Source organism: Giraffa tippelskirchi, chromosome 4, assembly GCF_054371585.1.
Source record: "Giraffa tippelskirchi isolate mGirTip1 chromosome 4, T2T-mGirTip1v1.2.pri, whole genome shotgun sequence".
Classification (NCBI taxonomy): Eukaryota; Metazoa; Chordata; class Mammalia; order Artiodactyla; family Giraffidae; genus Giraffa; species Giraffa tippelskirchi.
Genome location: NC_137278.1, coordinates 81,483,809 through 81,509,022, shown reverse-complemented (window position 1 = coordinate 81,509,022; position 25,214 = coordinate 81,483,809). Strand labels below are relative to the sequence as shown.

The window sequence follows — 25,214 nt, the reverse complement described above, 5'->3', positions numbered from 1 at the left end:
ATCATTATTATAGTAAACCACAAATGAATTTTTAGATAAAAGTATATGGTCTCTAAAAATACTTGAGCATATTAGAATAGGCAACTGAAAAAATCAAATTCCAGCTTTCAAAGTTTATAAAATCATAGAAAGATGATACATTAAGTGGTAATAATTTGAGAAGCAATAATAATAGTAGTCTTTCACCAAAATTAAAATAACCCTTCTTACTTCCTATAACATAGAACTCCAGGTACCACAAAGAAATAACTACTCAGACTTTAATGTTTTTTCAAAATTTATCTCAGTAAAACAAGATAAGCCTTGAGCTGACAATTGTTTAAACAGAGTGATGAGCCCATGATTGTTCATTATACCATCCTCTGTTTTCTAAAGTAACAACAAAAGAATAACAGCCAGAATGCCAAATGATTTGACAAGATCAATACAGAAACAGGCAATTGTAGTTCAGTGCACAGATGATAAGTGCCTGGCAAAGAACCCAGGTGCCAGGAGATTGGAGACTGGAGTTGAAGGGCATGGGCAGGAAGAGTTTGCTGACTCTTGCTCCTCATGACAGTATATTTGAACTTGTTATGTCGAGGGAAGATTTGATTCCTGGAGAGTACAAAATTCTTTCCTAACCTGCTAACTGTGGTGTCCCATTGTTGCAATACATCTGTTGAAGTCCTATGACTGATCACACTTGTCTTGCAAATCAGATATGAATCTTATATCTAAAAGAACATATTTGTAACTTTCAGGATTAAATGATGGACACAAATAGACCACAAAATAAATTTTTTTAAGGGAAATAGGTTTCTCTTCAGGCTGAAGCTGCATCAGTGAGGGTACAAATCCAGTATGTATACTACCTGGCTCCCTTTTATATTCTCAGAGCGATGGAATCGCCTCTGTTTTAGGCTTATGGCAGTGCCCTCAAAGCTATTTTTGTTCACTTGGTAATGTAGGTAAGATGTTGATTTAGTTTTTAATGTTTATACATTAAAAATATTTATGCTTTTCAAGAACTCATTTTCAAATTATTAACTCTTCTAATATATGCCCACAATGTAATATCAGTTATTTAGAAGAGCATTTTTCAGATCATTGGGTCACATCATTGCTCTTCAAGCAAAAAAAAATTAGAGCAGAGAAAAGGAGATTGTATAAAATAAAACAGCAGCTTTTTGAGAAAGATTTTGAGAATGTGGTTTAGACAAACCTCTATCCAAAAATTAACACATTATCAAAAGTTATTCTAAAATAAGTAAAATTATTTAGGGGAATTATTTATGCACTGAGTGTGTTCATTATCATGAATGATTAGTTAAGAGCCTCTCTGGGACACCTTCCCTTACCCCTTTAGATGGAGTTGCTCTCCCCATTCTCTGCTATGCTCTTTTTAACCTTGTATTTATCTTTACACATAATTTCTTTGTTTATATACCTGCTGCCTACTGAACAGTGAATTCTTGGAGGTCAAGAATTGTGTTTTCTTTGACTTTTTATTCTCAGGGGCTTACATAATGTGACATTTAGAAAGTACTCAGTAAATGTTGGTTGAGTTAATTATAAAGCAATGTCTATTAATAATGATCAAATGACTTCTTTTGCATTTGGTTAAATCACTTAGTCCAGTGAGTCTACACTTGAACGTGCATCAGAACCACTAAAGGCCAGTTAATGCAGATAGCTGTGTCTCAGAGGTTATGATCGAGTAAGTCTTCCATGTGGCCCCAAATTTGCTTTTATAACAAGATTCTAGGTAATGACTTCTGGTATTAGGACCATACTTTTGGGAACTACTGGCTTAATTCAATAATTTACCTCCTACCAACTCACATGAAGGTACCAAACTGTAAGTACATTTATCTTTCAGGGAAGACATTAGGTGAAAAAGCTATTACGAGAGCCCCCAAGAATGGATATTGTCATCTATGGTAAGTACATAGAATTTATGCAATAATTGTTCTTGTTCTGTTTATTCTCATGTATTTTTCAGTAGGTATATTTCAAATGTTTTTAAGATAAACTTTCATTGAATATTTCATAACTGAATCTATCAAGTCCAATAACTTTGAATATGATAAATTCTAAATAAATTATAATTAGTATAAGATTTTGTTTGGAAACAAATGCTAAAATGATGCCATGTTTCTAAATGAAATGTAGGGAGAATGCTTCAAAGAATAAAAGCACATCAGCCATTATACCTTGATGACAAGGTATACACATTCCATAAGTGAAAGAAAAGCCATTTCTAATATAAGAAAACTCAAACAAAGGAAATTTAATTAGTTGGATAGTTGTAGGTGGGTATTCTTGGAACAAAAAATTTATTTTTGAGAGTATTGTTTTGTCTTGGATCCTTTGTATATTTAGAATTATAAAACACAAGAAGAAATATAGTGTTTTAATTAACACTTCATTTTACTCACAGTTGCATTTTTGCAACATTTCTCAGTTCCTTAATTATTTTTTCTCCCCAGCAATATAGGTATGTTAGGTGCTAGTAATGAATTTATCTATGACCCTTCTCTCAGACCTAGGTTTTCAGAAATCCACACCTCTTTAGGATTATTTTATTATTCTGAGATGCTTTAGGCAAAATTTCTCTTAAAATGGCTTCTTTTCTGCAGGTCCACGTTTTTTCTCCAGGAAATTCGTATTTCCTCCACCAATTCAAAATTGCAATCCATTTTCTCAAAGCAGACCTGTTTCTTTAAATTGCCACCAGCAGGGGGAGCACCACTCACAAACTCTCATTTTAAAATTCCCTGGGCAGGAATCAGAACATTTTTTATGTCCCCCAAACACTAAAGAACAAACACTAAGGGACATGCCAAAATAAGAGCATATCTCTTCAAGTTGCCATCACGTGGCTTAAAATGAGATACAAGCCTACCCCGTTCCCTCTCTCATGAGAAGGTGGAACAAGACTCCAAGTACCCTAGCAATTCTATTTGCAGAAATTGCCCCCTCCAGCTCTCTTCTGCTACAGAGAATTCCTTGCCTTCTCTTAGATAGCCTGGAAATGGATGAAGAGCTAAGCCTGGCAGAACTTGTGCGTCATTTCACTCATGCATGTATCATGCATGGATGAACATCTTGCTTTAGGAACTGGCGTACCTAACAGATAAAGTATTGTTCTGTGCCCTTACTGCCTCTTCCAGAATTCTAGGAGGAAGGTTATTTTGCAATTAACATCCTGGTAGATATCTTTGAGGTCATTTCTCCAGTATATGCGGGTCTTGGCTATTATTTCTATAGCCAACATTACCTTCCTTTTCTTGCATAACACTAATATTAATAAATTAATATGTGTTAAGGTACTTCTGTTCTTCCGTTTTTAATATAACCATAAGGAATTTCTACTGATCAAGCTACACTGTCTTCATCTCTTATGATATTGTAAATGTTTGGGTGCTTATCAGCCAGATTTGGATGCAGAAAGAACCCTCAAGCCCTACTCTTAACTCTGAGCCTCTGCTTCCTCTTTCTCTGGTGTCCTCTGCTTTGTCCTATGTGCTATGTGTGCTTATTTGCTCTGTCATGTCTGACTCTTTGCAACCCCGTGGACTGTAGCCCACCAGGCTCCTCTGTCCATGGGGATTCTCCAGGCAAGAATACTAGAGTGGGTTGCCATGCCCTCCTCCAGAACATCTTCCCAACCCAGGGATCGAACCCAGGTTTCCTGTACTGTGGGTGGATTCTTTACTGTCTGAATCGCGAGGGAAGCCCTCCTTCTCCCATACATGCATCTGTGTCAGTGAAGAATCACATTAAAAAGGTACATTTGATGTTAATCCTCAACTTGAGGACACTTAATCAGTGTGAACTTCCAAATTTTCATACAAAAACATTCCTGAATCTTCCCTGAAGGCATCATAAACACTTTAAAATTCACTGTGTGAGGACAGATTATGCTTAACTCTTCCTTAGTCTATTTCCCAGCCTGTCTTCCACTAATCTGGCTACTTCTCCTTTGTTCATCTATTTTCACTTTTGTTATGTTTGTGCATGCATGCTAACTCGCTTTAGTCATGGCCAACTCTTTGCCACCCTATGGATTGTAGGCCACCAGGCTCCTCTGTCCATGGGATTCTCCAGGCAAGGATACTGCAGTGGACTGCCATGCCCTTCTCCAGGGGATCTTTCCGAGCCAGGGATCAAACCCATGCCTCCTCCTGCATTGCAGGTGGATTCTTTACCACTGAGCCACTAGGGAGCCCTTTTGTTGTGTACTCACTGCCTTATTTGGGCTTCCCCAGTGCCTCAGCGGTAAAGAATCTGCCTCCAATGCAGGAGCTGCAGGACACGCAAGTTCAATCCCTGGGTCTGGAAGATCCCCTGGAGGTGACTCACTCCAGTATTCTTGCCTGGAGAATCCCCACAGACAAAGGAGCCTGGCAGGCTACAGCCCATGGGGTCACAAAGAGTTGGACATGACTGAAGCGACTTAGCTCGCACGCAACTACTTTATTTGTAACCGTGATATTTGACCCTGAGGGAAATCTTATCCATATACACACAGAAACACACAGAGTACCGATCCATTTGTGTTTCATGTGATTTTTTTTATTCAGTATAACTTTTTAATTAAAAAACAATTAAAATCGGGTCAGTTAATAAAGTTTAATAAATTCAAAAGTCAATTTTATCTTAATTTTTAGAATTTATTATGATGTACCTACTAGATTTAAGAATTCTCATTCAATTAAATACAGTAATAGAGGTTTAGGCTGATGGAAAAGAAAAATTAAAACTTTGATTTGAGAAGCAATGGTGAAATTTAGGTTGACTGATTCCATAGTCAATTGTAATAAAATATCATGAAAATGTCTTATTCTGCTGGAATTTTCCTCAATATGTTAAGGCTTTTTCTCATTCATTCAGCATAAATGACAAACCATAGCCTCCAGGCCAAATGCGACTGCCTGCTTTTGTAAATAAAACTTTTTTGGAGCACAGCCATCCCTGTGCATTTGTACATAGCAATGATGTTGAATAGTTGTAACAGACTCTCTGATCCCACAACCTAAAATGTTTGCTACCTAACCCTGAAGCGAAAGTTTGTTGACCCATGGTTTACAGGGTTCTGTGATGGTTTATAAGCCTTCAATTTGAAATAAAAGAGCAATCATTAGAAATAATTTCATAAAGGATTGATATCAAAGGAATAATTGAAAAACAAATGGTATTTTAAAAACTTGTTTTTCATCTTCATATTTTCCAAGTGAAATTGCCTTGTAACTTTAAAGCTACATAAGCTTTCTGTAAAATTCTATTGTTTTTGTTGTACCGGTCTAAAATACTTCTAGAATCAAGAGAGCAAAATTACCAATGGATTCGCAGTTTGTTAGCTAATCAGGCTTGACCTTAATTATAAATAATGTCTTACATATTCGTTGTGCTCTGCTGTTCACAAATTATATCCACATGCATGTGTTTCGCAGAACAACCTGTTTCCATTTTATGGAAAGTGTCAGCAGGGCAGTCTGTGTGTATGGTGTTTGTGTGGGGGGGCTGGTATATGTGTGTGCCATGTGGTGTTGTGATTAGTAACCAAGGGTCACACAATAAGTGGGGAAAATAAAAGCCAGATCTTATATTTGTATGTACTCAGTATTTCATCTTTCACATTACTCTTCCTCTGCTTTTTCACAGTATAAATAGCATTGGCACTGAATCAAAAGTGCTTCTTGGAGTTGATTTAATAGTTGCTTACTAGTTGTTGAGGCAGGACTGCTTGTCAATTATTGAAATATTTGCTATAGATGCAAAGAAAATACAGAATTTTTGTTAAAGCAAATATATTTAGAAAAACCTCTAGATGGAGGTCATAGACTGTATTATGTATAGTTTCTTACTTGTTCTCATCAACCTAAGAGTTTAAAAAGTAAAATTTTAAATTACATTTTTCAAGATAAACAGTATCAAAAAGAACAACATATATACCACATACATGTAGATATAGGTGAGATTGATTGCCAGAAAAGAAATGATGATTCTTTTGGGAAAAGTGGTCAGGTGAACTTTGAATTAATGGTTTGAAAGAAGATAAATAATACTTTAGACTTTAAAGGAATAGACTTTTATGGACTCTGAGGGAGAAGGTGAGGGTGGGACGTTCTGGGAGAATAGCATTGAAACATGTATATTATCATATGTGAAACAGAACACCATTCCATGTTCGATGCATGAGACAAGGGCTCAGGGCCGGGGCAATGGGATGACCCAGAGGGATGGGATGGGGAGGGAAGTGGGTGGGGGGTCCAGGAAGGGGAACACATGTAAACCCATGGCTGATTCATGTCAATGTATGGCAAAAACTACTACAATATTGTAAAGTAATTAGTCCCCAACTAAAATAAATAAATTTATTAAAAAAAAAACAAAAAACCTAAGACTCTGGTAATAGATTATTTATAAGAGAAAATGCGCACATTTCATATTATGGTTTTCATAAGTCATGTTTTTTCCTTTTTTTCCCCTTCGCTTAGAGTAACTTGTAAAGAATGTGCTGAAAGAACCCTGTAAAAGCTAAGATCAGATGTGCATAAGCTTTTCTGATTTTTCAGAAAACAGAAGATTTATTCCACCACTGTAGATCAGTGAACATCGAATCTTTTCTTTTGACGCCAGCACGAATAGTTGGTTGGGTTTGCTGTGAATGATGAAGTTCAAGTAGATCCAACGTAGATTTTTCTAAAAATGTGACATGATCTGTTTTTTCTTTGCTAGTGGATAGAGTAGGGGAATTAAACTAATTATCTGGAAAGCATGAAGACAAGTTCACCTGTAATCTTCTTGGAGACGATGTTAAAATACAGGCAAGATTCTGGGTTACCTGTGCTGTGAGAATGGTTTGAGCCTCAATTATTCAACAGAATATCTGTTGACAATATCATTATTCTATCATTCCAGATCTGAATCTCAGACACTAGTGTGTTCAGTCATTTTTTTCAGTGGGTGATGATATGGAAGGTATTCTTATAAAGGTCGCAGCTGACAGAAAATTAGGAGGAACAGGGTGGATGATGGATGACAGGAGTAATTAAAAGATTTTCACATGAGAAAGGGATACTAAACAAGATGTGAATTAACAGGGATAAATATGAAAGGAGGGATGGAGAGAAAAATGTCAAAATTTAAGGACATGAGGGAAAAACAGATGGAAATTAGAAGGAAGCATGAGTGTAGTTAACAGTAATGTATTAATATTGGTTCATTATAAAATTTTTCAATATTGTATATCAATATTGCTACAGTTGTGATGGGCTTCCCAGGTGGCTTAGTGGTAAAGAATGTGCCTGCCAATGCAGGAGATGCACGTTCAATCCCTGGGTTGGGAAGATCCCCTGGAGAAGGAAATGATAACCCAATCCAGTGATCTTGCCTGAGAAATCCCATGGACAGAAGAGCCTGATGGACTACAGTCCATGGGGTCACAAAAGAGTCAGGCACGACTGAGTGACTAAACACCAACAGTTATGATAAATGTATTATAGTAATTTAAGATAGTATCTAAATATAGTAATTTAAGTAGTATCTCCTAGTATAGGTAAGTTCTCAGCTCACCTTTAATCGGTTGCTTTTGTCATAACTCTTGCTTTTACTGTTAGGACATTATTGATTTTCTAATGAAAATTAAGAGGTCAAAAAAGTTATAACTGAGAAGTGGCCATTTTATTGGTTGTGCATAAGTTGTTGTGAATTGTGTGATCTTCTGTGTCCAGGAATGGTCTGACTATTCCAAATTAAGAAAATTGTTCTCTTCAACTTATTTGAAAGTTATGTGTATCCACAGAAACAATCAAGATAAATAACACCAAAAATTGCATTTTCCACTTCAGTTATGACAATGCAAGTGACAATTAGGACCTGCTTTTGAAATACTGATATTTAGGTAAATGAATATTTTGCCTCAGACAGAAAAACTCGAAATACTTTTGTACAGAAATAGTCTGAATGTAAAAAGTAATATATGCTCAATTTTTAGAGGAAGCAGTTTGCTGCACAAATATTGTATCCAATTTATAGTCAAGTAATTATTGATGTAAATTTTCTATTCCTAATGGAAAAAAAGGAAAGAATTCATGAGATGCAATATTGTAGTAACATGTTTCCAAGGAAGGATTGAAGGGCATGGGAAATTTTTGAAAAAACATAGTCTAAAATTATCTTGGATTTTAGTATTTTTTTTTGCTTTTATTTATTTTTTTTAAATTAGTTTATTTATCTGTTTTTTAACTTTACAATATTGCGTTTGTTTTGCCATACATTGACATGAATCCACCATGGGTGTACATGATTTCCCCTTCCAGAAGCCCCCTCCCACATCCCTCCCCGTCCCACTCCTCTGGGTCATCCCGGTGCACCAGCCCTGAACACCCTGTATCATGCATTGAACCTGGACTGGCGATTCGTTTCACATTGATTTTAGTATTTTTTAAAAAATTTTTTATTAGTTTTTGTTTTTAGTGATGATATTTATTTTAATTTTCAAATGACATTAAAGGGAACCGTGAACTTTTTATGTCTATGAAAAAGAAACAGAAATCTGTTGACACAGTATATTTTTCAGTTTAATACTTTTAATTTGATTAGACTTTCCTGAGAGTCTCTTTGTGACTTTGATGTTGATGATTGTGATAGCAGCAGCTCATCTTTCATGAAACTCACTCATGCCAGGCACTATTCTAAGCAATTACATTTTAGATATTTTACCCTCACAGCACATATACAAGATAGAGGGTGTTAGTATCCCCAGTTATAGGTGAGGAAACTGGCCTCATGTTTATGTCAAGTATTTATTATTTTTAGGGTCCTTGCATCTATATGAATAGTTGTGTTAAATATTAATGAATAGTTTATATATATTTTTTAAATGTTAAATTTCATGATATTTCAGTAAAAGTTTACACAGTGTCTACTGTTTTTATCCTTTTCAGGTATGCAGTTTTGTGTGGCTACGTATCTGAGTTTGAGGGCTTACAAAATAAAATTAACTACGGATATCGCTTCAAGGTATTTCTTGATATTAAAAATGTTTTAATGTAGCTTGTTAATATTCCACTAACAAGTATAAATCAAATTATTCAACAAATTTATCTCTAGGAATTCATCTTTTTTACTTAAATGAAATGACAGTCTTTAAAAGTACTGTGCCAAAAAGAATCAAGCTCTTTGGTTGATTAAAAATTATTACTATTATAGAACCTGAAAGAAATCACAAAGTAGATGAGTATTGTTTTTCTAAAGGCAGAGCCTTAGCCTTTTGGTCGTGACCTCACCTACATCATAAACATGGCTGGAATTAATTCGTTAACATTTTCTACAAATTAACTTGTTAGGAAGAGTAGAATTCAATGTAGGGCTTAAATTTGCCATGATAGATGAGTAAAATAAGTAATGAGCATACTCATTATTTATAATGTGCCTGTAGTTATAGTCACAGTGGTTACAGGACTGGAAAAGATCAATTTTCATTCCAATCCAAGAAGTGCAATGCCAAAGAATGTTCAAGCTACCATACAGTTGCACTCATTTCACATACTAGCAAGGTTATGTTTAGACTCCTTCAATTTAGGCTTCAGCAGTATGTGAACCGAGAACTTCCAGATGTACAAGCTGGGTTTCGAAGAGACAGAGGAACTAAAGACCAAATTGCCAACGTTTGTTACATCATGGAGAAAGCAAGGGAGATCCAGAAAAACATCTACTTCTGCTTCATTGCTTATGCTAAGCCTTTGACTGTGTGGTTCAGCAACTGGAAAATTTTCAAAGAGATGGGAGTACCAGACCACCTCACCTGTCTCCTGAGAAACCTGTTTGTGGGTCAAGAAGCAACAGTTAGAATTGGACATGGAACAACTGACTGGTTCAAAATTGGGAAAGGAGTATGTCAAGACTGCATATTGTCACCCTGCTTATTTAACTTCTTTGTAAAGTACATCATGTGAAATACTGGACTGGATGAATCACAAGCTGGAATCAAGATTTCTAGGAGAAATATCCACAAGCTCGCATATGATGATACTACTCTAATGAAAGTGAAGAGAATCTAAAGAGCCTCTTGATAAGGGTGAAAGAGGAGAGTGAAAAAGCTGGCTTGAAACTCACCATTCAAAAAGCTAAGATCATGGCATCTGATTTCATCACTTCATGGCAAATAGATGGGGAAAAAATGGAAACAGTGACAGGTTTTATTTTCTTGGGCTCTAAAATCACTGCAGATGGTGACTGCAGCCATGAAATGAGAAGATGCTTGCTTCTTGCAAGAAAAGCTACAACAAACCTAGACAGCATATTAAAAAGCAGACACTGTGCTGCCAGCAAAGGTCTGTATAGGCAAAGCTATGCTTTTTCCAATAGTCATGTGTGGTTGTGAGAATTGGACCATAAAGAAGGCTGAGTGCTGAAGAATTGATACTTTTGTATTGCGGTGTTGAAAAAGACTCTTGAGAGTCTTTCGGACTGCAAGGAGATCCAACCAGTCAATCCTAAATGAGATCAAACCTGAATATTCACTAGAAGGTCTGATGCTGGAGCTGAAGCTCCAATACTTTGGCTGCCTGATGCGAAGAACTGACTCATTGGAAAAGCCCCTGATCCTGGGCTAGATTGCAGGCAAAAGAAGAGGGCAGCCCAGGATGAGATGGTTAGATAGCATCACTAACTCAATGGACATGAATTTGAGCAAACTCCAGGAGACAGTGTAGGACAGAGGAGCCCGGCATGCTATAGTCCATGGGGCTACAAAGCATAGATATGACTTAGCAACTGAACACCAACAATAAATAGTTATAATCACTCAGTAAATAACCCTTCAGGGTCAATAATTGTAAGGATGGGCAAAGAGTTCTTTGTTTTCCATTTCCCTATAACCTTTTGACAAAGTCAAATGGGTAGATTCCTCTGTCACCTAGTTCTGCTCTTCTTTTTCTCCATTATACCCATATCATTTGACAATCAGTAAATATTAGGTAGGCAAGTCATGGGCAGACAAAAATGCGACTTGGATGTTTTTTCTTTTTAAAGTGATATCCTCTGTAGCCTTATTAAATCATAATCACACTTCTAGTTGTGAGCATTTTGATGATTGAATTATTGATAAGCTTAATTGTATTAATGATAAAGAGGGGGAGGAAACGGCATCATAAAGTCCCTTTGAAATTGCTAGGCAGAGTTCCATTCAACACTGCCTGAAACTTGGGAGATGACATTTTTTTTTTGAATTTTCTTTCAGGAACATCTAGATAAAGCAATCGAATTTTTACCTGAAGAACCTTTTTTGTATTACCTCAAGGGAAGATACTGTTACACTGTAAGTTGAATGCTTCTATCTATAAATCTTATTTGAATATACTATGATTATATGATAGATTTTCAGTGGCTTACTCTTGTTTTACCTAGTGCCTGCTATAGAGAAAATTGTGAAATCAATACCTATTTATGAGTTTATAAATTTAACATATTATGTAAGTATATATTGCATTACATACAATATGCTCAGTTGCTTTAGTTGTGTCTGACTCTTTGTGACACCATAGACTTTAGTCCATCTCCTTTGTCCATGGGATTCTCAAGGCCAGAATACTAGAGTGGATTGCCATGCCCTCCTCCAGGGTATCTTCCTGACTCAGGAATTGAACCCAGGTCTCCTAAATCACCTGCATTGCTGGTGGATTCTTTACTGCTAAGCCAGTAGGAAAGGCCACATACACTATTTGATTTTATAAATGTGTATGTCTTTTTTCTTTACTGCCTTGCCCTTTTCCCTAAAAGTAGTCACAGTGTTTCCCTTTATATGTGCTTTCTCAGATGGTGATCAGCCACCTACACCCGTGTACCCTATATTGATGCACTGGTCTCTGTTTTGTGAGAGGATTTTTTCACTTATCTGAGTTTACTGTGCATAAATTATTTGCTCACTGGCCAGAAGGTAAATAAAAAACCATCCTTATCTTCAAGGAACTTAATTTAGATGGGACCTAAGATGTATAGAAATAAACAAATGCAGCTGGTAAGTCTGAGACCCAGTGTGTTAAATGATGCTCATTTACAGAAAGTTAACAGAATGTGAAAGTGTATCTTAACAGCTGTATGAAAAATTGCCCGAAAGAGAAATGCTATTTCTGAATGAGAAAATTTGGGTAGGCACAAGATGAAGCTTTTTAATTGTGGCTTATAGAGGATTAAAGATAAAGCAGGAGGTTTTACTTTTAATGAGCACCTGCTGTGTATGTCACGTGTGCATTTTATACTTTATATTTCTTATTACATTTCATCCTTTAAAGAGTAAGCAGTTTCTATTATGCCAGTTTTAAATATTTTTTAAAAAAATAGTTTCATGATGGTAAGGGACTCACATGATTTAAAAATCATTGACCCAGACTCATAGGAGCCTGGAGCTAGAACGTACACTATTGGATTACGCTTAAAAAAAAAAAAAAAAACCCAAGAAGGAAAATTTAATTCCAAATGGAACCTGATCTTCATGCCACAGACAAATGGCAGAAGTGAATGCTAATCCTCCCTGGAGGATTGTACCTTCACATACAAGCCTTAGAACATTCTTACAGAGTTGAGCTCATATCATAGTCAAAAATAACAGAATACATACAAGGAAACAAGCCATCATAAATGGCACTCAACAGAACAAACAAACAGGAAGAATAGAGGTACATCTGAAAGGACTTAAGATTTTGGAAACATGGAATACAGAGTATTAAACAGAGTATTAAACAGCTACCTATGTATTGTGTTCCTAAAAATAAAATGAATTAGGGGAAAATGGATAAGGAGTGTGAGACTACAAAAATGATCAGGTAGATATGAAAAAGATGGAACAATTTTTGATATATGTATATCAAAAATACTAGAGTGAGTAGCTGTTCCCTTCTCCAGGGGATCTTCCCAACCAAGGATCGGACCCAGGTCTCTTGCATTGCAGGTGGATTCCTTACCATCTGAGCCACCAGGAAAGCCCAAGAATACTGAAGTGGGTAGCCTATCCTCTCTCCAGAGGATCTTCCCAACCCAGGAATCAAACCGGGGTCTCCTGCATTGCAGGTGGATTCTTTACCAGCTGAGCTACCAGGGAAGCCCCATATAATGTGTTCCTAAAAAGAAAATGAATCAGGGGGAAATGGATAAAGAACATGAGACTACAGAAATGATCAGGTAGATATGAAAAAAAAGAAACAATTTTTATGTATATTTTTGTATATAACATTTTTATATGCAATTGTATATACAGTTTTTTATGTACATTACCATATGTAAAATAGATAGCTAGTGGGAAGTTGCTGTATAACACAGGCAGCTCAACCCAGTGCTCTGTGGCAGCCAGAGGGGTGGGATGGGGGTGGGGGAGTGGGAGGGAGTGGATATATGTATACATATGGCTGATTCACATTGTTGCACAGCAAAAACCAATACAACATTGTAAAGCAATTATCCTCCAATTAAAAATAAATTTTAAAAAGAAGTATATTATTTGTGATTAAAAGAAAATTCAGTGGAAGGATTTAGTAGTAGATAGGCACTGCTAAAGAGAGAATTAACGACCTTTAGGATAAATCTGAAAATGTTGCCAGGAGGCAGCACAGAGAAACAGGCAAAATATGAAGGGGAGATCAAAAGACACAGAAAGGAAGTAAGGATACTACATAGTGGTGGATTTTCACCCCCTCTTTTGATAATTAATAGAACAAGAGACAAAAAAGTAGTAGTTAAGTATCTAAAACATTGATTGGAACCTCACATTTAATAATTTTGATCTAATAAAGATAGTTGAAAACATGTATCTAGCCAAAGAGGACATACATTTTTCAAGCATATGCAGAATGTTTACAAAATTGACCATACATGAGATCATGAAGCAAGTCAGAATTGATATCATACAGGTTTTCTGATCATAAAGCAATTATATCAGTATTAGAAATTCAGAAACAAAACAACTTAAAAACCATAAATCTTGAATTAGAAATAATAGGAAATGATAATTAAATAAGGAGATGCCATTTTATTCCCATTTGATAAAACTTTAAATTATTAAGATGAAATGTTGCAAAAATATGGAGTAACAGAAATTCTTACATTCTTGTGGGAGCACAAATTGACATAACCATCTTAGAAACAATTGGGTATTATCTCTTGAATTTGGTTGCTTGTTTACTGTATGACACTGGTACCTACCCTGTAGAGACTCTTGCAGATGTGCTTTGGAAGGATATATAAGAATGGCTGTAGCAGCCTTGTTTCTAAGAGCAAAAAAAATGGAAAAGACCCAAATGTCCACTGAAAAAAAGAGTGGATGAAAAATCATTGATGTATGTTTAAATGATGGACTGTCTCATAGTTGTTTAAATGACTGAACTTCAATTACTCTAGATGAACTCTTAAAACCTATAATGTTAAAAGAAAACAACAAGCCAAAGAAGGAGATGAACAACATATCTTTTTTTTCTAGTTCAAAAAAAGCAAAAATAAGCATAGCAATAAAGTAACGTGGACTGTGGCCCACCAGGATCTTCTGTCCATAGGATTTCCCAGGCAAGAATACTAAAGTGGGTTGTCATGCCCTTCTCCATGGGATCTTCCTGACCCAGGGGTTTAACCAGAGTCTCTTAACGTCTCCTGCATTGGTAGACAAGTTCTTTACCACTAGTGCCACCTGGGAAGCAGCTTGTATAGATTATACTGCATTTAAAGTTATCATAAAATGTTGGCTATATTCCCTGTGCTATATGGTGTATCCTTATAGCTTACATATGTTAATAGTTACATAATATCAATAGTTTGTACCTCTTTTTTTAAAACTGAGCCATAGTTGATGTACAATATTATATAAGTTTCAGATGTACAACATAGTAACTCACACTTCTTAAAGGTTACATTCCATTTGAAGTTATTATAAAATATTTGTAGAATAATTTTTAAAAAAAAATAGTGGTTAATGACTACCTTCCTGAAGGAAGTCAGTCCTGAATATTCGTTGGAAAGACTGATGCTGAAGCTGAAACTCCAATACTTTGGCCACCTGATGCGAAGAACTGACTCTGAAAAGACCCTGATGCTGGGAAAGATTGAAGGCGGGAGGAGAAGGGGACGACAGAGGATGAAATGGTTGGATGGTGTCACTGACTCGATGGACATGAGTTTAAGCAAACTCTAGGAGTTGGTGATGGACAGGGAGGCCTGGCGTGCTGCAGTCCATGGGGTTGCAAAGAGTCGGACATGACTGAGCAACTGAACTGAACTGAAATGAATGGCTACCTCAGAGGCCTGGCATGCTGCAGTCCATAGGGTCGCAAAGAGCCGGACACAACTGGGCAACTGAATGACAACAAAACAATGGCTACCTAGAACCCTTGAAGATGGCATTGAAAAGGAAGGCACTCGATGGGGTTGTGGAGAGCATAGTTCCCCTTTTAAATACTCATTTCTGAATCCCTTTAATCTTTTATATTATATATTTACTATTCATATTTGTTAAAAGTCAAAAAATTTAAAAAGAAAGCAAAAAACAAATGACAATGTGAGATTTAATTTTGGTGGTTGTTGCTTTTAAAAAATTCCCCTGAACTATAAATACATACACCGGGCCCTCATGGCACACTCCTTCTGGATTGAGGAGCCTTGGCCTGTTTGCATTTCTGAGATGCTGTGTTCCAGTCAGGTTGGGAGCATGGCAAAGGCAGAGTCCTGTAGCTACTGTATTCTGTACAAAGAAATACTATTTGTCATCTCACAATCAAGAATCACATGAACAAACAGGATCGGCATCATTCCCCACCCCCACCCCTCTGCCTTTCTTTGGACACAAGCCTGCTTAAGAGTATTTCAAATTGGTTTGGTAACCAGTACTTTTAGAGCTCATGGCTTGTAAGAATTATGAAAAAGGAAGGCAAGATACTAATACCATAAAGGTTATATCTCTCGTGTATATAACATGGATATATATTTATATATATTATATTGTATGGATTTCGCACTCTTTTGTTGACTATGAGGGCTACTCCATTTCTTCTAAGGGATTCTTGCCCACAGTAGTAGATATAATGGTCATCTGAATTAAATTCACCATTCCAGTCCATTTTAGTTCATTGATTCCTAAAATGTCGATGTTCACTCTTGCCATCTCCTGTTTGACCACTTCCAATTTACCTTGATTCATAATCAGAGTAGAACAGAATGATCTCTGTTCGTTTCCAAGGCAAACCATTCATCACAGTAATCCAAGTCTATGCCCTAACTAGTAATGCTGAAGAAGCTAAAGTTGAACGGTTCTATGAAGACCTTTAAGACCTTCTAGAACACCCAAAAAAGATGTCCTTTTCATTATAGGGGGCAGGAATGCAAAAGTAGGAAGTCAAGAGATACCTGGAGTAACAGGAAAATTTGGCCTTGGAGTACAAAATGAAGCAGGGCAAATGCCAACGGAGTTTTGCCAAGAGGACGCACTGGTCATAACAAACACCCTCTTCCAACAACACAAGAGAAGACTCTACACATGGACATCACCAGTTGGTCAATACTAAAATCAGATTGATTATTCTTTGCAGCCAAAGATGGAGAAGCTCTATACAGTCAGCAAAAACAAGACTAGGAGCTGATTGTGGCTCAGATCAAGAACTCCTTCTTGCAAAATTCAGACTTAAATTGAAGAAAGTAGGGAAAACCACTAGACCATTCCGGCATGATCTGAATCAAATCCCTTATGAGTATACTGTGGGGGTGACAAATAGATTCAAGGGATTACATCTGATATAGACAGAGTGCCTGAAGAACTATGGATGGAGGTTTGTGACATTGTACAGGAGGCAGTGATCAAGACCATCCCCAAGAAGAAGAAATGCAAAAAGGCCAAATGGTTGTCTGAGGAGGTCTTACAAATAGCTGAGAAAAGAAGAGAAGTGAAAAGCAAAGGAGAAAAGGAAAGATATACCCATTTGAATGCAGAGTTCCAAAGAATAGCAAGGAGAGATAAGAAAGCCTTCCTCAGTGATCAGTGCAAAGAAATAGAGGGGGGAAAGACTAGAGATCTCTTCAAGAAAATTAGAGATACCGGGGGAACATTTCATGCAAAGATGGGCTCAATAAAGGACAGAAATGGTATGGACCTAACAGAAGCAGAAGATATTAAGAAGAGGTGGTGAGAATATACAGAAGAACTGTACAAAAAAGATCTTCATGACCCAGATAATCACGATGGTGTGATCAGTCACCTAGAGCCAGACATCCTGGAATGTGAAGTCAAGTGGGCCTTAGGAAGCATCATTACGAACAAAGCTAGTGGAAGTGATGGAATCCCAGCTGAGCTATTTCAAATCCTAAAGGACAATGCTGTGAAAGTGCTGCACTCAATATGCTAGCAAATTTGGAAAACTCAGCAGTGCCCACAGGACTAGAAAAGGTCATTTTTTTTTCCCATCCCAAAGAAAGGCAATGCCAAAGAATGTTTAAACTAGCACACAATTGCACTCATCTCACATGCTAGCAAAGTAATGCTCAAAATTCTCCAAGCCAGGCTTTAACAGTACATGAACTGTGAACTTCCAGATGTTCAAGCTGGATTTAAAAAAGGCAGAGGAACCAGAGATCAAATTGCCAACATTCGCTGGATCATCTGAAAGGAAAGAGAGTTCCAGAAAAACATCTACTTCTGTTTATTGACTATGCCAAAGCCTTTGACTGTGTGGATCACAACAAACTGTGGAAAGTTCTGAACGAGATGGGAATACCAGTCCACCTGACCTGCCTCCTGAGAAATCTGTATGCAGGTTAGGAAGCAACAGTTAGAACTGGACATGGAGCAACAAACTAGTTCCAAATTGGTAAAGGAGTACGTCAAGGCTGTATATTGTCACCCTGCTTATTTAACTTACATGCAGAGTACATCATGCAAAATGCCAGACTGGATGAAGCACAAGCTGGAATCAAGATTCCTGGGAGAAATACCAATATCCTCAGATATGCAGATGACACCACCCTTATGGCAGAAAGTGAAGAAGAACTAAAGAGCCTCTTGATGAAAGTCAAAGAGGAGAGTGAAAAGTTGTCTTAAAACTCAACATTCAAAAATGTAAGATCATGGCATCTGGTCCCATCACTTCTTGACAAATAGATGGGGAAACCAATGCAAACAGTAAGAGACTTTCTTTTTGGGGGGTCTCCAAAATCACTACAGATGGTGACTTCAGCCATGAAATTAAAAGACGCTTGCTCCTTGGAAGAAAGGCTATGGCCAACCTAGATAGCATATTAAAAAGCAGAGATGGTACTTTGCCAACAAAAGTTCGTCTAGTCAAAGCTATGGTTTTTCCAGTAGTCATGTATGGATGTGAGAATTGGACTAAAAAGAAAGCTGAGCACTGAAGAACCGATGCTTTTGAACTGTGGTGTTGGAGAAGACTCTTGAGAGTCCCTTGGACTGCAAGGAGATCCAACCAGTCAATCCTAAAGGAAATCAGTCCTGAATATTCACTGGAAGGACTGATGCTGAAAAAAAAAAGCTGAAACTGCAATACTTTGGCTACCTGATGTGAAAAACTGACTCATTTGAAAAGACCCTGATGCTGGGCAAGATTGAAGGCAGGAGAAGGCGACAACAAAGGATGAGATGTTTGGATGGCATCACTAACTCTATGGACATGACTTTGAGCAAGCTCCAGGAGGTGGTGAAGGACAGGGAAGCCTGGCATGCTGCAGTGCATGGGGTCACAAAGAGTCAGACACGACTGAATGACTGAACTGAAACTGACAGCCTGATATTGTATGCATACCCTACATATGTGCATACATACATGCATCTGAGGAGAGATTATTCACTCAAGAGGTGGTCAACTGTCTGAGTGATGTTGCTGTATATTTGCAGGTCTCAAAACTGAGCTGGATTGAGAGAAAAATGGCTGCTACTCTGTTTGGAAATATACCATCCTCAACTGTACAAGAAGCTTTGCAAAATTTCCTTAAGGTATGTTTTGCCTGTCCATTATTTCTATGTCAGTCTGGCTCCTGTCTTCATCAGGCTCACCTACCATTGCTGTCAAGGAAATCTTTCTCTTCTCCACGTGTAAACCTCTAACTAGAGCCCCAGATTGTGTCCTCATTTTGGCATGTTCAAACTACTTCTTAGAGGATAGCTTTGTGCTAAGTCCTAGGTGTGGCAGCCCTTACTGCCAAATCCAGTGTAGCTCTCCAGATTGTTTATGTACAAAAGCATTCATGCCCTAATTTTTAGAAAGCATGTATGCTCAGTTGCTCAGTCATGTCCGACTCTTTGGCACCGGTAGCCTGCCAGGTTCCTCTGTCCATGGGATTTTCCTGCCAAGAATATTGGAGTAGGTTTCCATTTCCTCCTCCAGGGGATCTTCCCATCCCAGGGATCGAACCCATGTCTCCTGCATCTCCTGCATTGGCAGATGGATTCTTTACCACTGGGCCCACCTGGGAAGCCCTCCTGATTATCAGACTTGGTCTGAAATACTCCTGATTATCCTAACATAAAACCAGTTTAATCTTAAAGAACTAAAAGTTGCCAAGAAGATGAGTTATTTTAAAAGTTACTCTTTGAATTGCAGACAGTTCATGGAACATTCGTGGGGCATCAGACCAAACCAAGATTTTCATTACCATCCTAAAATGTACAATTGCTCTGCTGACAAACTCTAAATAGTAATATGTGTGTGTGCACACATGAAAATGTGTAATAGATCCATGCATTTAACCAACTTTCTCTTGGGCTAATCTCTTCATTTTTCTCTGGAACCAATTATGGAATCTTAACAGATACTGATTTTTCTTTTCCCTCCTGCCTACTTCAGATTTGTAACAATATAGACAAAATCAGACTCTGAACAGTGTTGTCAAATATATTTTAAAGGCTAGTATTTTTTGGTATATTTTAGGGCTCGATTTTGTAGAACAAAAAGGGAGTTTAAAAATCATATATTCTAAGATAGCAAATATATTGCACTTCTCTGAACAATGGCTAGTGGCTTTTTGAAAAAATAAGTATTCTGAAATCAAGCCTGCACCCAGTGGGATAAAGTATGGATGTACAAGTACAAGGGCTGTATGTTTCTTCTTTTTTATTTAGTGTGATCTTCTTTGTTTTATAAAAAAGGGAATCAAGACATCAGGAATGTAACTTTTTCCAATGTCACATAATGGCAGGTCAAAGACATGAATGAAGTCTGATACTGTATTATCACTTCACCTTCTTTCTACCATCAAGAATTAGTTCTCCCTTGTTAAATTTTATAAGGATATAGATCATCGTGCATTTAAAATGATTTATAAAAGGTGTTGTGTTCATGGGGCTTCCCTGGTAGCCCAGCTGGTAAAGAATCAGCCTGCAATGCAGGAGACCCTGGTTCAACTCCTGGGTTGGGAAGTTTCCCTGGAGAAGGGATAGGCTACCCACTCCAGTATTCTTGGGCTTCCCTGGTGGCCCAGCTGGTAAAGAATCTGCCTGCAATGTGGGAGACGGGGGTTCAATCCCTGGGTTGGGAAGATTCCCTGGAGAAGACAACAGCTACCCACTCCAGTATTCTTGCTTGGAGAATCCCCATGGACTGAGGAGCCTGCCAGGGGTCACAAAGAGTCAGACACAACTAAGTGACTAATCACATGTTCATTAGCAAAAATTTCATTTGAACTTTAAACCCATTTTTGATAGTATCAAAGTTATAATTAGAGGGTCAGGTTTTCAGGACATGGAACGAAAGTTCTTAAGGTGCTTCTGCACCTTATTTTACACAGATAAAATCAAAAGTAAGGAAGAAGCATAATGATGTAGAGGTACAAACTCTGAAACCAGACCACCTGGTTAAATCCCAGTTCTGCTTTTTACTGGCTGACTGACATTGGGCAAGTTACTTAACATCTCTCTCTCTCAGTTTAATCAATAACATGGAGGTGATAGTGTTGTTGTGAAGGTTAAATAAGTTAATCCAAGCAAATTGCTTAGAGAGTGCCGAGGACCTCATAAGTGCTCAGTAAAGACTCAAAGAATTTTAACTTCATTAAGATGTAAAAGGAAAGAAAGAAAGTTAGTCGCTTAGTTGTGTCCATCTGTTTGAGATCCCATGGACTGTAGCCCGCCAGGCTCCTCTGTCCATATAATTCTCCAGGAAGGAATACTGAGGTGGGTAGCAATTCCCTTCTCCAGGGGGTCTTCCCCACCCAGGAATTGAACCTGAGTCTCCTGCATTGCAGGCAGATTCTTTACTGTCTGAGCCATCAGGGAAGCCCTCATTGTAAACACCTCGTCAAACCATCTTGAGGACCTCACCATTCAGTTATGACTTAGATATTGTCTGAAATGCATTCCACAGTGTTTGTCAAGAGGGTGAGAAGGCATCAGGAGTGCTTCACCCCATATTTAGTGCAGCACACGAGGGTACCGAGGAGCCTAGAGTGCTGAGGGCTGAGGCTGTAGAGGAACTGAGAAACCTGAGGGGACAAGCGGGGAAAAAGAAACAGCACATACCGTGGCTCCCACACTCCCACACTTCCCAACAGGAAGTCATGTTGTCAGAACCGAGACTGTGGACGTCCTGCCCTGCTCCATGGCCTCCAAAGAGATTCACAGGAATACCGCTCCAGAGCCACGCAGTTCACTCCTGTAGAGAGAGAGCTCTAGTTTTAGAATCAGACAGTTTAAGACCTGAGACTTTTACTGTTAATATGACATGGACCTGTTTATTTCTCCTAACCTTAAATTCTTTATCTACTGATAAAGGTAGGCATAATAATACCTAATTTTGTTTTTGTGAAAATTACATGAAATAATACATGTAGTTTTCTTGGCCCATGGTCTCACACACTAAGTGCTCTAACTAAAAATAAATATTGCTGTTATTTTTTCATAAAACCGGTGAAATCTGGTTCTCCACAACCTCAAAACATCTAGGGAGGTGGTTTGAGACCAAGAGACATCTGAAAATTCCATGTTAGCATTCTTTTAAGATATAGCATGCTTCCCACTTCATCCAAAATTCTGGCCTGATTCCCTCAGTCAGTGGTTTTTAACCTTGTCTATGCAAACTGAACAGAACTGATACATTTGAATTGTCTCAAGAGCTTTAAAAAATGCTAACCCAGGCTACAATCCAGACTAATTACTTCAGAATATCTGAATATATTAAGGTATAGTTTATATGCAGTTAGATACACCCATTTTATGTGTACAGTTCTGTGAAATTTGACAAATTTGTATACTTATGTAACCACCACCACTTTGCCTATTTTAAAATTTTATATAAATGGAATCATAGCATTGGTATTTTGTGTGTATCTGGCTTCCTTTGCTCTGCATGTTTTGAGATGCAGTCAATTTATTGAATGTATTTGTGATTGCCTCGTAATATTCCATTACATGGATTTACTGCAATTTACTTATGCATTTACTTATTGATGGACATTTGAGTTGTTCCCAGCTTGGGGCTATTATGAATAAACTGTTTATGAACATTCATAGGCAAGCTTTTATGTAGACATGTTTTAAATTTTCTTAGGTAAATACCTATGATTGGAATTACGGTATAACATGGTTTAAGCTTGACCTGGTTTTAAAGTTCTCAAGGTCCTTCATGTGCAGCCCATGGCATGTTGGAGCACTCTTGGATGGGTGTGTGTAGTAGAAGACAGGTGTGGCAATTGTGGCCATCCTGGTGTCACTCACTGTTTGCAGTCACAAGATCCCCGAATCTTCCTTAGTGATATCACCAGCTGCTGAGCTGTCTTCTGTGACTTGATATGACAGAGGGCTGCTGCATGAGTTCATGAGATGTTTTAAAACAAAGCTAATTTATTCAGCAATGTTTTTTAAGCATATACCTAATACCAAATGAAGGGAACACAGAAATGACCATCACAGTTCCTGCCTTTGGGGAACTTGGATGACCAAGATGAAGTAAGCAAGTACAGTATTTTCTGCCAGATGTTATGGCATAGTTTGAAGAACATCATAGAATCTGCCCGTTATTAAAACATTCTATTGAATGACCCAACCCTCCTTGTTATACAGCTAATGCCTTTGGCAAAAGTCAGAATCTGCTCCATTTTAGGATGTAAGTATTGTTAGTAGCCTGCCTATGTTCCTTTGTTGTAGTTCAGTCACTAAGTCGTGTCCAGCTCTTTGCGACCCCATGGCTGCATTAGACCAGGCTTCCCTGTCCTTCACTCTCTTATCCTGCTTTCAATCTTTCCCAGCATCAGGGTCTTTTCAATGAGTCATCTCTTCCTTTCAGGTGGCCAAAGTATTGGAGCTTTAGCTTCAGAATCAGTCCTTCCAATGAATATTCAGGGTTGATTTCCTTTGGGATTGACTGGTTTGATCTCCTTATTGTCCAAGAGACTCTCAAGAGTCTTCTCCAACACTACAATTCAAAAACATCAATTCTTCAGCACTTAGCCTTCTTTATGGTCCAACTCTCACATCCATCCATGACTACTGGAAAAACCATAGCTTTTTAAAAAAATTTATTTATTTTTTAATTGAAGGATAAATGCTTTACACAATTTTGTTTTCTGCTAAACATCAACATGAATCAGCCATAGGGTGGCTCAGATGGCAAAACCAAATAACTTTGACTATACGGACCTTTGTCAGCAGTGTTGTCTCTGCTTTTTAATACACTGTCTAGGTTTGTCATAGTTTTCCTTCCAAGGAGCAAGCATCTTTTAATTTCATGGCTGCAGTCACTGTCCTCAGTGATTTTGCTCCTTTGGATTTCTTTTTTTTTTAACCATAAGCACAAAAAGAGGTGTTCTGACTTATGATCATTCTGGTTAATTAGACATAAATATTAAAGTATATATGTGAAATTAAAATGCCAACATTAAAGAAATAAGCTGCTGATGTGCCTATGTTGGGGCAAGTTATCTAGACAGGATTTGGACAAAACTGGGGCAACTAATCTCGACAGGATTTGGACAAAACTGGGGCAACTACTGGACATCAATCAAATAAAGTTTAATCTAGGTCCTTCTTTTTTTTCTTCTGTTTTTATTGAAGTATAATGGACATATAGCACTGTATAAGTTTAAAGTGTACAGAATAATGATTTGACTTATATACATCACAAAATGATTATCACAATAAGTTTAGTGAACATTCATCATCTCCATGTGGGAACAACAGTAAAGAAATCTTAAAGAAAATTTTAACTCAAAGAGTTAAAATGGAAATAATTGGACAAGAGAGAGGAAGCGGGAGGACCAGAACCCATTGGCACCATGGATGGCTCTGTTGGGCTTTCAAGTCTTTGGCCAGGACTGAACAGCAGCTTCCTTCAGTCTGTCGGCAGCTCCGGTGCTTCACTAGCAGGTTCTAGGCCAGATCCGCACACTGTTCATCCACTCGGTCTTAAAGAGTTACACCTACTCTGGCTTCCCAACCCAAGAGATTTTGCCCTGCTTCTCCTCCTCCCAGGACCCTTCTCTTGGATTCTGCAGAGAATAAGTGACCTTTACAAGGGATGTGCTCTCATAAGGTATTGGAACACTCCTCAGAACCTTAGCTCTTGCTTTCCCCTCTGTCCATCCTTAAAATGTATGTATCTTTTGACTCAGAAATCCAACTTCTGGGAATCTCTCCTGCACACATAATCACATGCACACGGGCATATAGGAGCAAGTACATACATTGATCATTGTTAGTAATAGTGAAAAATCAGTCTAAATGTCTAACGGCGATGCTTAATTTAATTATAGTGTATATGTAGTATGAAATACAGCTCGTAAAAACAATGAGGTAGATCTGTGTATGTGAACACAAAAACGTGTCTGTGATACATTGAAGGAAAAAAGGTTTGGGACCAATAGGTAGGAAATGGTCCTATTTAAATTTTTTTTCAGAAATCAGTCATCTTGAGTAGTGGGGAGGTGGGAGGTGGGAGGCAGGGAGTTCCTCTGCTTAAAGGTCTGTAGGATGCATTTGTCAAACTGTTGATAGTGGTTACCCCTGGGGAAATAGATCATAATTGAGAATAAAATTAGAACAGAGAAGCTTTCAGTTTTTAGCATTGAATATGTCTGAATTATTCATAAGTTGTAAAACAAGCATATATTTGTAAATTTTTTTAAAGCATCCTCCTCTTGGGTTTTGCCTTCTTCTGTGTTGGGGGTCGGGATCCCAACCTGGGAGCCTCCTACGTAGACTTTCATAAGAGCAAAATCTGGCTCCAATGCAAAGACAGACTTAGGTTCTAAGA

The 25,214-nt window shown here is 37.7% G+C and overlaps 1 protein-coding gene across 5 annotated transcripts in view; it reads left to right on the top strand.

Moving 5' to 3' along the window:
- RMDN2 (regulator of microtubule dynamics 2) overlaps window positions 1–25,214 on the top strand; it is a 65,933-nt gene that overhangs the window by 27,152 nt on the left and 13,567 nt on the right. For 3 of the 5 annotated variants that reach the window (XM_081596188.1, XM_081596191.1, XM_081596189.1), the window contains 4 exons: window positions 1,862–1,922; window positions 8,937–9,012; window positions 11,234–11,311; window positions 18,869–18,967. In XM_081596188.1, the coding sequence (XP_081452314.1) occupies window positions 1,862–1,922; window positions 8,937–9,012; window positions 11,234–11,311; window positions 18,869–18,967 (314 nt within the window). Of the gene's footprint in view, window positions 1–1,861; window positions 1,923–8,936; window positions 9,013–11,233; window positions 11,312–12,940; window positions 13,171–18,868; window positions 18,968–25,214 lie in introns of all 5 variants that reach the window. The other 2 variants (XR_014083642.1, XM_081596190.1) reach the window with 2 other exon arrangements.